This window comes from Eubalaena glacialis, chromosome 2, assembly GCF_028564815.1.
Source record: "Eubalaena glacialis isolate mEubGla1 chromosome 2, mEubGla1.1.hap2.+ XY, whole genome shotgun sequence".
Taxonomy (NCBI): domain Eukaryota; kingdom Metazoa; phylum Chordata; class Mammalia; order Artiodactyla; family Balaenidae; genus Eubalaena; species Eubalaena glacialis.
In genome coordinates, this window is record NC_083717.1 from 37,873,772 (window position 1) to 37,888,887 (window position 15,116).

The following is a 15,116-nucleotide window of genomic DNA, read 5'->3' on the forward strand; positions in this document are numbered from 1 at the left end:
CTTATGGCATAAATCCTTAATGCCTCTTCTCTGAAATATGGAACATGATAATTAAGCATGTGCTTACTTTTATTTGGGTAATATTGCATTATTAGTTTCTTAATTAAATATGTATGTGATTTTTTAAAAAATGATTACCACAGTAAGTCTAGTTAACATCCATCACCACACACAGTTACAAATATTTTTTTCATTGATGGGAACTTTTAAGATCTACTGTCTTAGCAACTTTCAAATATGTATTATGGTGTTATTAGCTCTAGTCACCATGCCATACATTACATCCTCAGAACTTGTTTATCTTAAAACTGGAAGTTTGTGCCTTTTGACCACCTTCACCCATTTCCCTCAATAATTTTCAACACTTTTTCAATTTTGTTGCATTTATCCCCCTTACATTTTATTTTTTAATTCCAAATTACGGATCTCTTTTATACTCAGTGAAGTATTTTACCAAGTTTAATCACAGTGGTGTATCTGGCGTGGTCCAGGATGCAGCGAGACTGAAAGGAGAGGGAAGAAGGGCAGTCCGTGCCCACACATGACTCTTCCTCACCTCTGTCTCATACGGCAGGAAGAGGCAGGTGATGGGGTGAAGCCACGTTCAGGTGCCTTGACTCCTTTCCTACCGGACCTAAAATACCTATCTGACCCCTCTGGCCTCTGAGGACAAGACACCATTGGCCTTACTCTACTGGCCAATTGCTTTCCTGTTTAACCTGCCTCTAGGCCAGGCTCCTGCTGCCCTGCCCTGTCACTGCTCAAGTCTTAGCTCACAAAAACCAGTTCCTCCCTTCCACAATTCCTTTCCATCATTCCATCATCACATAAGAAGCAAATCAGCTTCTTCTGGAGGAAATAAATGGGCAGACCCAATTTACCCAGAACTAATTTCTCTAGTCATGATCATATTAGGAGCCAAAGGGGAACTGCACTCAACAGAAGGCCTCTCTTTCCACTGAAGACGTTGCACCAGTCAGGAAGGTGGGGATGGGAATGGACAGTTTAAAACTTCTACCTCTGTGAGGGCTTGTGTGGTATTTCCTGGAAAGACAGTAATATGCCTGCAGGGGCTTGGGGTCTGCATTAACCTCTGCCATGCCCATGCCCATCCCTGAGGATTTGAAGTGGAAATTCTTCTTTTTATTACGGAAAATTTTAGCTATCCCCCAAAGTAGAAAGAATAGAATACTAAGCTCCCATATAGCCATCACCAGTTTCAATAATTCTCAACATTTTGTCATTTAAACTTTTTGATCATGCATCCTAGTAGTAAAAAAGAGTTTTGTATCCCCAATCTGGTTACGTTTTTGTTTGTCAGTTATATATACATACCCCTGTACTGTTATATTATTACACAAAAAATAGAAAACTGAGTGGTGGAAACAGGGCTTCTAATATCTTCTCTACACCCTATATACATCACACACTCTGCTTTGGATCCTAATTATTTAGAAACATAATAATAATTCATCAAACGTGTGTTGGAACCCACTGTCACAGACACCATGTGGGGGCCGAGAGGGAAGGTGCTGGGGCAGGATAACAGGTCTCACTGCTTGCAGTCTGCTAGGTCAGCAGAATGTCACCCACCAACCTCTCCAGGTGAGATGCCTGTGCGAGCCCCACCTGGGATATTGACCTTCTCAACTGCCTCTTCCGGGAACAAGAGCCCCACCATGAACCCTAAACCCTGCACTCTGGGCATGTTTTATGCTTTGTTGTTATTTCTTATTTTTACAGATTATTCCTCCTGGTCCTCTGAGGTAATTTTGACTGCTTTGATTTTTTTTTCTGTTTGGACCTTTGCTGCCTTAAAAAACAAACAGTTTTATCACTGTCATTTTCTAGAGTAATCTTTATGCGTAGTTTATCTTATTAACTTTTCTTCCCTTTTACCTTTCATTTAAAAATAAGGACTAGGAAGGGGCAACACATGGGATACAGATATGGTGACAGGCCAGGTCACAGGTCAGAAGGTTTGGGTGCCAGCACCTTCTCTGCTCTGGTCTGCTCTTTGTAGCTTCTTTTCATCCTCACAGCAGGACTCATTTGGTCCTTGGGAGAAGATTGGATCCCAAATTCAGTTGGCAAAACAGGCATAGTCTCAATGTTAAAAATAAAATAAAAACTACCCACTCAGGTGATTCAGGGGCTCTGAGAGTCAAAGTACCCTGTAAGACTGGACTAAGACCAGCCTGAAGATAGTGTAGCACTGGCCGACTGCTGGGAGAAAAGCCTCACCTTATTCCCAGAAGTTAGGAGCCTTACAGTTTTGTGAACTCAAGATCTAGCCCTCTGGCGTGGCTGAGCACCAGCTGCTGCCCAGTTCTGACACTGCAGAGGGCAAAGGAAGAGGCTGGGGAGCTGAGGTCAGGGAGGGCTGGCAGAGCGCTGGCACGTCTGATCCTGGAGATTTGTAAAGTGTTTTGAATTTCATTTTAAGGTTGTTTTGTTTTGATAGTGATATAATAGAGTCCATAACCAAGCTATGAAATCCTTTTTATTCTGCTCATTTTGTAAGGTAGAATTAAAATGCTCCATTTAGCCCCCAGGGAGTGAATTAATAGCCTCTTCTTTGCAGTGGGCAGGTCTTCCTGACTCCCTCCCTCCCTTCATCATGAGAACCAAAGGAGGCCCTGGCTGTGGCTGGAATGATCTCCAGCTGGGTTCCCAAGAGAGGCACAGTTGTCCCTTTGTTAGACTCACTCTTTTTAAAAGAGGGGACCTATAACATCGTCCATTAACTATAGCCTGCATATAAATAAGAAGCGCTGCAAACTCAGAGAATCTGCCTTCCTGCCCTTTTAAAGTCTCCACTCTTCTCCCCAGAGAAATGTATTCAGAACCAGGGGTCAGTCTTTCATGAACGAAAGAAGAGCTAAACAGCATTGTGGGCGGGCTGGAGGTCCTGTAGAGCAAATTAGTGAGTGTGAGGGTGACCTCAGAGCCAAGCATTAACACACCATGTCTAGTAGTGCCTTTATGATTTGTTAAACTTCTACCCAGTCTCCTGTTCCACCTCTTGCTCTACTGGGGAGGAGGGAAACAGATGGGAGCTCAAATATATAGAGGAATTTAGAAGGATTGAGGTAGCATTTTAATTCTATAGGAGGAAACATGGGAAGGTCAATAAATAGCCTTGGGACTTGTAGCTAACCTTTATAAAATATTGTCGGACACCTACCCCAAATGAGACTGTTGGATCCAGTTTAAAAGGTAGGTATGCTGTTTATACTGCAAGATAGCCAGATACCTTAGCAAGGCTCTTACCCTTTAATTGAATCTTGGGTCGTCAGTAGATTTATGAGAACATAATAAAATTTTGTCTGGAACATTTCTGGAAAAATATTTTTTATTTTTTCTGTATATGTCAGCAAAAATCCACTTACAATCTCAAAAATAGCTGATTTTATGTGGGCAACTGAGCAAAGGAGGCAAAATGGTGAGGTGAAGAGAACCCTGAAGGAGGCTCAGAATCCTGAGTTCCAGTTGCCAGGCTGTGTGACCGTGAGAAAAATCACTTCATCTCTCTGGGTCCTGGTTTCTCATCTGTAGAAGGAAAGCACGGAGCTGGATTCCATTATGGTCAGCAGTCCTTTTGCTTATCACTCTGATAAGCCAGCAGCCCCTGTTCCCTTGTGTTGCTCATCCCCACCTTATTTTCACCTGCTCTGGGCTGAAAAGCCAGGTGGTCCAGTTTATTAGGCTCAGGTAAGGGGTAATGGAGAACCTGAGGGCTCCCTTCCAAGTGCTGTCCTGGAGGGTTCTGTTTTTGTTGCTTAGAGACTCTCTTTGCTTCCTGGTTTGCTGCTGAGATGGGTGAAGTTGTCACATAAATGACCCCTGGTTCAGGCTAGCACACTGTCCTCATACCGTAAAATAATGGTATCATCACATCCAGTGCAACTCCTGTCAGTATGTATTTCTAGTATTGACAGTGGTATTCCAGAAAAATATCTGTTGCTCTGACAGGAATTTTTTTTTTTCTTGTGCTTTAGTTATCATAATGTCTACAAATGAAGCTACTGAGAGTTGTCTTATGTAGAATTGCTTCTGTTTGAGAACAGTGATTGGGCATCCCCTTGTAAAGATACTGAGGTTATGATATTCTGGATCAAGACTTTTCAAAGGAACCATTAATGTGCTTAATCTCTGTCTTCTCAAATGTTTTAAATATATTTTTTAAAACTCAGTAGAACTTCTTACAATGCAGGAATGTACTTGGTCATCCTACTAGCATTTAGAAATCTATATTTCACTTGAGAGAAGTTGCAAATTACATTTCTCCTGCTTTTAATAACATCGTATAGAAATACAGCTGTAAGCGAGAATTGATTTTGCTGCAAGAAAGAAGTGTGGCTTGGTCATTCACGTATAAAGAATATGCTATAGCGTATATACCTTTAATAATGACAGTCTCCTTGAGTTGGCAATAAGCAACTCTCCAATTGTCAAACTTCAGCTCATTTCATGACTAAACATGGGCTTAGTAGTAGGAATCTGCTTGTGGTTTATTAGTCATGTAAGAAAGATCTGGGGTTTCTAATTAGCCACAAAGTTAATGATCTGCCAGCGATGCGGTACGTCTGCTAAAAGAATCAATGCAAATGTAGGTCACATTGATAGATCAATAGTGTCTAATTAGAGGAAGTAATCTTCCCCCCAGGAAAGGTAAGGAAAGCCAGCTGCCACGTTCAGCCATTCACCCCAGGCTGCAGCTTTCACAGGTGATGTGAGGTGACTGCAGATGGTGCTACACGTAAAGACACCTGCGTGAGGTCTCGGTCCTTGGGGGGAGTGCTCTGAGAGTGTGGTCCTGTCTGCCGTTGCCCTGCAAATCCACAACGCTGCTTCTTTTGGAGGATTCACGTGTCCTGTTTCATCTCGGAAAGAGTTCTGCTATCAGCATTAGCCATGTCACCCCCGCCCTATCAGCCACCCTAATACCTGGAAACCTGAACCAATTTGCCATCCACGTAGAGGTATTTTCAGAAACAATCAGGAGCATGCAATCCTGCAAAGCGGGGAGAGCCTGAGACGGGGGCTCTCTGCAAGTGGACATTCAATTCCCAGAAGTACCTTGAACCGCTTTGAATTCGCCTCCTCCCCCCAAAGCCCAGCCACAGAAACTAAGTAAGAATTGCCTATGGCTAGCTACTTGCCAACTCAGGAAGCACCTGTACCCTCCCACCCCGGCCTCATTGCCCTTCACTGTTGAGGTTCATGGAACCTTGGTGTTTGGTCTGTACTCCACCTAGTCTACCCTCTCTCAGATTTGGGGACCTAAGCCCAGAATCCACCTTTCCCCTGCCTTGGGTTACCACTCGGTCATTCCTCTCCATGCTCAGCCCCTGGCAATTCAGTCACAATGTGAAACAGAATTCTCTGGCCACCCCTTCACTGCTCAGGTTCCTATTGAGCCTCCTGGTGCTAAACCTCACCCCTGCATTATCTCAGGCAGCCAGCAAGGACACTGCCGCTCCCCATGTGCCATTCCCATCCGCTTTCTAGTGCCTGGGACCCTGCAGTAAGACCAATGCTGGCCCGGGCCTTGAAGAGGTTATTGGACCTCCCATCCCTATGTATTTCAGAATAAAAACTATTAAGCCATCCAGAACAAACAAACAAAAAGATAAGGAAATCCAGCTAAATTTTGATTTTTCCCACAATGAATACTTTGAATGTTATTGGACAGTCTCTCAAATAGAATCTTCCTCTTCTGTGTTGCCCTTTTCTTGCTTGTATCCTAAGAATGTGCTCGGTCTACCTATGGGTAGTCCAGCACCGGATCCCAGATATCAGTGTGGAGGAGCTTTTGTATACGGGTGCGCAGGAGTCCTCTCTTCTCTACTTAGTGTCTGGGTCCCACGTTTTCAGATAGGGTGGTGCTTGTCAGAACCTGAGCCTGAGGCCCTCCTCAAAACATGTAGGCACCAATTTGCAGGATCTTTTGACTTTACACTTCCCTTGTTGCTCTTCGTGAAAAGCAGGACTCTCCATCTCACTGCAGTCTCTCTGCCATCACTGCCGTATCAGTCAGCTTTGCTACAGTACCAACCAATTCAAAAACTCTGGGACTTTCAGCAAACCTTTGTTTTTCACTCATATTCCCTGCTGTGCTCTCCTCCCTGTATCTTCCCCTTCTGCAACTGAGGTTGAAGCAGCATCCGCTCTTTGGGACATGGCATTCTCATGGCAGAAGGAAGGGTGTGAGAGTTTCTGTTTGGACAAGATGTATATCACGTGTGCTCATGATCCATTGATTAAAGCAAGTCACAAGACCCTGCCAACATTCTTTTCAGGCATTCATCCCAGATTGCAGCTTTCAGAGGTGACATGGCATGGGCAGCAGATGGGTGTGGGAGGCTCAGAATGCTGGGGGATGCCCCTAACGATGATGTCACTCCTGCTGTCCACAGAAGGGCTCTGCAGGGTGGCCTCACCTTTAACAAGATGCTCTCCAGTGTCCCACCACCTGGATATCCATCCTCCTTCTGATGCCCAGTGTATTGGCCTGCTTGACCTTCCCTAACAGAATACCACAGACTGGGTGGCTTAAACAACAGAAATTTATTTTTTCATAGTTCTGGAGGCTGCAAAGTTCAAAATCAAGGTGTTGGTAGTGTTGGTTTCTATTGAGGACTCTCTTCCTGGCTTGCAGATGGCTGCCTTCTTGCTTTGTCCTCACATGGCCTTTCATCAGTGTGCGTGTCCTCCTGGCGTCTCTTCCTCTTCTTAAAAGGACACCAGTCCTATGGATTAGATCCTACCTTATGACCTCATTTAACCTTAATTACTTCCTTAAAGCCCCCATCTCCAAATACAGTCACATTGGGGATTAGGGCTTTAATGCACAAATTCTGGGGGACACAATTCAGTCTGTAACACCCAGTATCCTTGGGATAAGGCAGCTTTCACACACATAATCTAATTTCGTTTTCTCAACAAGCCTGTGAGGAAGTTATCAGATGATCATTTCCACTTTACAGATAAGGAAGACGAAGTAACTTGTTAGTAAGTGGAAGATTCTGGGCTGAGACTGTTTTCTTTGATTCCAAACCACAAGTTCTTTGAACTGTATAATGGAGTTTTGGCCTTTTGAACGTTGGAAATGAAATACTGTACGCTTATTGAATTAATAACTGTAAGGATTTCATAATATATGGAAGATTGTTTACAAAATGTTAAGTACGGAAAATAGATCACAAAAAATAAATGTGCTATGAGTGCCACCATGTAAAAACTATGGATAAAACTTGAAAAGGAACAGAAAAAATGAAGTACTTGGCCTTCAGGGTGGTAGGGTTTTATTTCTTTTTTGTATTAAAGTTAGCTTAAGAAACACATTTTTAAATAACAGAATTTTAGCTCTTATCAAGGACGAGATTGGAAGTTGGTGGGAACAGGAGGACTGTGTGTCTGTTTGTCCCTAGCTTTTTGGGAGACTTAGGCCAACTACCAAACACCATAGTGTTTAACAGACTCCTTCACTGTGAAACCTCCTCCAGTTCCAGCTTCCTGGACTGAACTGCTCTAATTCATTTGATGGGCAAGGCCCTGTGAGTTGAGAGGGCTAAAGTCAAATATAGTTTGGAAGAAGATCAACTACTACAGGGGCAGAGAGTTGAACTTGTGCCACGGTGAGGAAGAGAAGAAAATATCAAATGTGGCCAGAGATTTCCCCCCTCCACACACACACACACACTGAGTCCAAGTAATAATAGAGGATCTAGGCCAGCAGGGGTTAAGGCAAAAGAGGCAAGTGTAAATAGAAAATATATGTGTAATAGGAAGTCCAGAAGACATTCCAAGAGCTTTCTGCTTTTTGGATCCCCCCCCCCTTTATTTTTAATTTTTAATTTTATTATTTTGGCCACGCCATGCGGCATGCGGGATCTCAGTTCCCCTGCAGTGGAAGCATGGAGTCTTAACCACTGCACCGCCAGGGAAGTCCCCTTGGATCCCCTTCTAAAGACCCTCAGTGCCCCTTCTGTAGGCTGGCCTCTGGGAGCTCAGTCTGGCAGTAGTTGTGCTCTAAGACTCCTAGATGAAAATGTTGTTTTCAAGTACAGTTAACATTCGTGTGATTTTATTACCAGAGAGTCCTCCCTTTTCTTTTATCCTGGAACAAAGTAATCTGTCTCTTAAAATTATGTCTATTGTGTAAGCAGGTCCTGATAAAGTGTGCCGTGGGTATTCATCCTCTTGATTAACAAAGGTGTTTCAATTTATCACTCCCTAGATTAGTGTGCTCTCTTGTCTGAGATCAACATCCATCTTACCTATCACAATGGATATTTTTCTTCCAGTACCAGAGGTTGTTCCTCAGTAAGATCTCTTTTATTTTAGGAGTTAATAGATTTAGATTGTAAAAACAGAGAAGAACTGAGACAGGCTGGGACCTGGGACCCTTTGCTGACAGAACTGTTCAACTAAACTAGTCCAGACATTTTATCAGTCCACTCGGGAGAAATAGGAGTCATTCCCAAATCCAACATGAGAAAATCTGTGTGTTTAACAAAGAAAAATTAGTGACCAATTCTTAACTAAAAGAAGCTCCCCCAGAAAGACATACTCCGTCAAAGGATTCCTTTCATAGTAAGCTAGGTATTTGACATATGATTCAATTTACATAAAAGAAAATCTGTTTTCATGTATTTCACAAACATCTCTGGCATAATATTGTATACACATTGCCCCATTATGTGAGGTAGAATGGTCCATCCTAGGATTTGGTTTTTGCTTGCGACCACCTAGAGGGGTGGGATAAAGAGGATGGGAGGGAGACGCAAGTGGAAGGGGATTTGGGGATATACGTATGCATATAGCTGATTCACTTTGTAATGCAGCAGAAACTAACACAACACTGTAAAGCAATTATACTCCAATAAAGATGTTAAAAGAAAAAAAAAAGGTTGCCTTTTATGATGCCAAACTTAAAAATGTTAAGAATGTCACCCAAGCCTCCCTTAATAAAGGACTTTGTATTTATTGACCATGGATTATCTTGAATCTGTTTGTATTTTCATTTGTGCCATTTGGGGTATAATGAGTTGATAAAGAGTTGTGTGTTTCTCACTTGTATTCAGGTAGTATTCTTTTTTCTCTCCTTGACTCAGGGGTCACAAACTCAGATGTCTAACGTAAGAAGTCATTTGAGTGGTCTGGTGTCCCACCTGCAGAGAGCAGCTACTCTCAATTTCAGTCCCCATTGCCAAGTGGGAATTTGGGACCAGTGTGGCCAAGATGTTCAGATTTTTCACTAGAAGCCCCAAACGTGAATTTTTAAACATTGTCGAGTCAATCAAAAATATAAAAAGACACCGTATAGAGCAAGTAGTCCCCAGTCTCCAGTAGGTATCCCATTTTATTTCTGGATGCCACATCTATGTTTCTGCACACTGCATGCTGTAGGTACTCAGTTCGTTTCTGTCTTAAGTATACCTCTTTTACATTTCATGCTTATCTCCTAGTTCCTGGGATTTGATGTATGAATCCATAGTCTCCAAATTGTGACAACTTTTAATATATCATTCTTTCAGCTTTCATCTTCACACACTAAAGACTATTTTAAATTATTCTGTAATGATGTAGAAACAGCTCCATGTGCTGCATTTTATTTACCTTGACTCAAGGCACAGTCATAGACACCAGTAAAATTATAAAGTCAGCCTTGTCGTCTGTTGTTGTGATCAGTTGGTGTTCTTGAGGGTGAGTGGCAATGTCACGGTCACAGGCCAACTCTTCTTCCTTCTCTCTGCAGCCGGCGTTCCACCCAGCTGACAGCGTGCGCGGAACCCGCCACCACGGGCTGGTGGAGAGGCCGTCCCGGACCCGCTTCCACCCCCTCCACCGACGGTCTGGGGACAAGCCGGGACGACAAATATCCTTTTTCATCGTCTGAGGAGAGGATAAGTTTTGAAAGGTTTTCAGGATGTATCTTCCCTGTCATTCCCCTTTGGCCTCAAAATCTTCATTTTATCTGATGAACGGAGGCAATAAAAATGAGTGAGTTGGAAACCAGAAACATCTCCGCAGGTAAAAATTGGAAGGATCATTGTAGATGTTTACTTTATGAAAGTGTCAATAAAGTTCAGTTTAATGAAGTAACTGAACATAAACAACATGTAATTCAGCCCCATTGCAAGGCCTTCTCAGCATTTTCTTCAGAAATCAGCAAAGTAGAATTAAACGTGACTTTGAATCAGGTTAGATAGATTTAATCTGTCTAGCTAAAACAAACAGACAGATAGGTGATTTGTTTTTATTTCTGTTGACCCACTGACCTGCTGCTGGAACTTACAGAAGAAATTTTATATGATTTTCTATTTATGGAGTTTCAAACTCAGTAGATGACAACTAAAATATAAAGCTGGTATTTAGGAAAATCTTACGTAGTGATATTCACTCACACCAAATCCTATGCTATTAAGTAGGAAGAAAGAAAAGGAGATTGTGAATTCATCTGACAATTTTATTTATGAGGCCAGAGTGGGGTGTGCTGCTGGGGGTCCAGCATTGTGCTCAGGGCTTTTGGAAACAGACCTGAGCTGGATTTTGTGGGAGGAGGGCCTGCATTCTCACTTCACTCTTCTCACCCGCAGGGGTGGAGGAAGACGAGAAAGGCGGGGTCAGTCTTACTGCAGAGCTGGATTCCTGGCAGTGATGGTAGAGTTGGCTTCACCAGCCTAGAAACCAGGAAGTGGGGGGAGGGCGATTATGTTTGCTGAGCACCTACCCATGCCAGACACTGTGCTGGGCAATTCATATGTCATTTAGTCCTCAATACTTACTGAGCAGTTTACTTTATTTAACCCCCATTTTCCAATGAGGAACCTGAGTGTCAGAGTAACTTGCCCAAAATTCCACTGCTGAGGTTGGAGGGGCCCAGACTCAGCCCAGGTCAAGCTGACCCCCCAGCCTGAGCCCCTCCCTCACTACAGCACTCAGTGGTCCCCAGGACCACACTCAAGAGAGACCCCCTGGGAGGAGTTGTGGTGGCGGGGGAGGGGGGGGCGATGCACAGAGGAAACCACTGCTTCTCTTGCCCTCAGGCTTCTTGCAGTTTTCTGTCAATGTGAGGCGAGGGTAATGACCCCAATGAATGTTTACTTCTCCTCTTTTCCACCCCCAGGGACACACCACATTTGGTCCACTGAGATACCTTGACTTCTAATTTTGTATATTATGTGACCATTATCAGGCAAAATGAAGTTGATAACTGATTTTTTCCAATTTCTTTCTGGGAGGTGAGAATTCTACCATTTAACCACCAATACCCCTCAAATTCCTTTCTGGAATGTGTAATAACTTTTACATAGAATGCAAAAGGAAAGGAGAATTGAGGCAGTACTTCAACTAATTCACACATGTGCCGGTGGAGTAGTACCTGGAACCATTGTCTAAATTGCTTGGAATTTTCAAGTAAAAGAGTGTTTCTTTGCTTGATGTAACTAACATTATATCTTTTTCTAATTTCTCAATTCCCTCTTTCCCTTGTAGGTGTTCTCTCTAAATATTATAATACATATAGATATATTTATAGCTATCTCAAATCCTTTTTGCAGCAAGTATAGTCTAAATATATGCATGTACTCACAACTTTTTAAACTAGAGAACTATCTAGAAGAGGAGGAGATTGAAGAAAAGCAACAGAGAAAAATGTTCATTCAGTTAACAACAGTTAGTGTTAGGCACCGTTTAGACACTATAGATATCATGGGAAGCATAACGTAGTCCCTGCCCTCAAGTTGCTTGTAGTTCAGTGGGAGAGGCAGCTGGGCAAGCGCACAGTGTCAGCACAGTGTGGCGAGCTGCAGGTGATGCAGCTTAGGGGCTGTGCAAGCTCAGAGGTGCACAGCCTGCACCAGTCTTGGGGAGATGGAGAAGGCATCCCAGAGGAAAATCTGAGGCTTGAAGGATGGGTAACAAGTGAGGGGATAGCATGTTTATTTATTTAACAGGTATTCACAGAGCCCCTTCTCTGTACAAGGTACTGTTCTAAGCACTGGGGACTCAGAGGTGAATGAGACAGACGTGTCCCTGCCTTCTTGAGTTTACAGTCCTGTGGGAGATGACAGACAACAAACAGGTTAAAAAAAAAAAAAAAAGAAAAAATTATTAAAGGAAAATAACTTCAGGTGGTTGTGATATGCAGGGAGGAAGACAGCCAGGAGGAGATGTTTCAGGTGGAGGGAACAGCTTGTGCAAAGTGCCGGAGGGAAGACTTCACTGTGTGTTCAGGTGACTCTATCTCTTTTCAGGTAATAAGTCATAGGTTAGAACTTGACTGTGTATACGGGTCAACTCATGAGAGCAGCAGCAAAGCAGATCAACTCCTAAGGGCAGGAGAAGCAAGAACCAAATAAATATACAGATGAATTAAAGTTGTTCATCAGACAGTACAAGTCTGATTCACAGACCATGAGATGTCTCTCTGAAGCACCTAACGGGGGTCCTGGGACTGACCATCTGCTGACTCAAAAGAATTCTTTAGCGTAGGCCTGCCCATGAATAAACAGCAAGTCTCTTTTGAAGAATCAAGGGACTTTGAGCTCCTAGTAAAATATAAAAGTGGGATGATTTTATGTCGAAGATATGAATATATTCAGGAGAAGATGGGGAAGAGGGCTGCAATTCCATCTTTCCTTTCCTGGCCTGCATTCATTTGATTTTGCAGTAATTTGCTTAAAATGGTTGCCTTTCTCACCGGTCTGTTACCTCCTTAATGAAGTTTTATTATTCAGAAGCATTAACACCGGTTTGAATCTTTGCTAGAACAAAGAGAAGAAATGTATTCAGAATTTTCTTCTTCCAGCTGTTTCTTGGCTTGGGTGTTATTTTAGAACGCGCACACTGGCTTAGAGAAGGGTTCAGTCCTATGATCTCAAATGAACGTTGTTCACAGTGTGGGCAGCGACAAGCAGCGGAGATCTGGCACAAGGGCATTCCTCCCGCGGTGGGCAGTGGGCGGCCATCATCGCAGGGAAGGCTGGCACAGTGGGCTCTGGGCTCTGCTGTTGGCATGGGGGCCACCACAAGCAGAGACCAGGGCACTGCCCACCTGAGATCTGGCCCGGGGCTGCACTCAGGGCAGCAGAGAGGCGCTGCCTGGTCCCCAGCTGGGGGCCTGGGCCTGAGAACTCGGAGGAGAGGCTCTCCTACCTTCCTGCAGCTGCTCGTGTCTTCAGCAGCCCTTCTCACTCCTCAAAGGCAGCAAGCATGTATCCCAAACACCATCCTGTTGAATTTCTGAACTATTAACATAAATTTACAGCAAATATAATATTATCTCAGACCTGTGGGTGATACATTGAAGAAAAGGGGGACACACTGAAGAATCATAAGAAGCGCCTTCCTCTAAAAGAGATGTGTTTTTAGGAAGAAAGAAAAACAAATGTTTAGAAATTTTCTGATTTACATTCCCAACAAGGTTTGAGAGTATATTGTGTCCAGAAAACTAGGGTGAACAGTCATGAAGAGATGCCTTAAGACCCGCCAAAGTTAGGAATGGCTTTCCTCTTTGGAATAGGCCTTGCTTTGATTCTTTTCATACAATGAGATGAAAATTTTAGGACGTTGGTTTATAGAACACTGTTTCTTTGAAATGCACTGCTTATTATATTTGAGAAATGTCGGGCTCTCTGTATCTTCTTGAAGCTTCACAGTTTATATTAGGGCTCTGAGAAGCCTGGCAGTTAAGAAACTTCTTGTCTTTAATCCAGGGTTTCCAAAACTTACTTGATCACAAAACCTAGTTCTTACCTAACACCCATTAAGGATTTCCATCTCGGAGGATAAGGAAATGCTAGTTTTTAGAGTTTTAAGGGGAAAATAGTCAGACTTCAAAATCCCACATGCCGCCTATTTGTCACTCGCATGCTGAGGTAAACAGGAAGACATTTTCATACACACAGGGACTCAAAAAAGATCTCACTCATGTACCTCCCTTCATGTTTGACTTTTAGATGTAGTCTGGCAGGACATAGTTGGAGGTAAAAGGACAAGAGGAAGTTGAGTGATGGTGAAGACATGGTTGAGAAATTAGGAAGGAACCAAATTGTGGTCAGTTTTATATGTTAAATCTGACCCTGGCACTTGTCTTGGTGGGTGGATGGGTTCTATTAACCCACCAGACCTGGAGTTCACGTACCCCACCGGCTGCATGGACCATCGTGAACCTGCCCCACAAACTCTGTGCCTGGAAGAACATGGAGTTGCAGAGGGCAAGAGAGAACATGGTCGCCCCCAGGCTGCTCAAGAAGGCAGTTCCTGAGCCCTGCCCCAGGTGCCCTTACCGCATGGGAACAGGAAGCCAAAAGAAGAACCCGGCTGTGCTCACCAGCCACGAGCAGGCAGCACAAGAAAGAGACAGGGTCGGACTTGTTTGGAGCTTCTGAGGCTCAGTGACCCCACCCACGGGGAAATGGGCCAGCAGATGTCCTGTCATATCAACAGAAGGGCTACTCCCCTTCCTTTGGGAAAGAGTGAGTGAGAACTTTCCCTCTAACACTCCCCAAGCTGAGAAGGAGCAGGAGTCCCCTTGTCGATAGACTGAGGCAGGAACGCGAGGGGAAGGACTTTCCGCTACAGAACTGCAGGGACTTGGGGAGAGAGAACAGCCCGGGATGACTGACATTTCCACCTGGAGCACCTGGGTGGATGGCACCCTCCATTACATACGATGGACTCCTAACAAGACTAGCAGGCGAGAGGCAAGATGATGAGTGGGGTTTAGGTAGAATTTGAGGTACTTTTGGTGGAGAAGCTGAGTAGGCAGTTGGAAATCTGGGCTTGAAGTTCATGAGAACTGTTGGGAGCTGGAGGTATGGATTTATGAGTTACTGGACTATGGATGATGGATGGAGCCAAAGGCGTGGGTGGGACCGACCAAGGTGAGCATGGAAGGCAGGACACTCTTCCCAAAGTGGCTGTGCCTGGAGTCTCCAGCCTCTCGCCCTGCTCTCACTCTGTGTGGTACCCATGATACTGAGACCCTTCTCCCCATCCTGTCCTTTTGAGAGCAGTGTAAGCAGATGTGGGCTGAGAGGCTGTGAGGCCACAGAAACTCTGGACCATCAGGGTTGAAGGCAGAAGAGGAGGAGCCAGAAAAG

General features: G+C 43.9%; 1 protein-coding gene across 2 annotated transcripts in view; it reads left to right on the forward strand.

Moving 5' to 3' along the window:
- CRTC3 (CREB regulated transcription coactivator 3) overlaps positions 1-15,116 on the forward strand; it is a 106,562-nt gene that overhangs the window by 54,292 nt on the left and 37,154 nt on the right. For both annotated transcript variants that reach the window (XM_061179900.1, XM_061179902.1), the window contains exon 3: positions 9,767-9,886. In XM_061179900.1, coding sequence (XP_061035883.1) covers positions 9,767-9,886 — 120 coding nt within the window. The remainder of the gene's footprint in view (positions 1-9,766; positions 9,887-15,116) is intronic.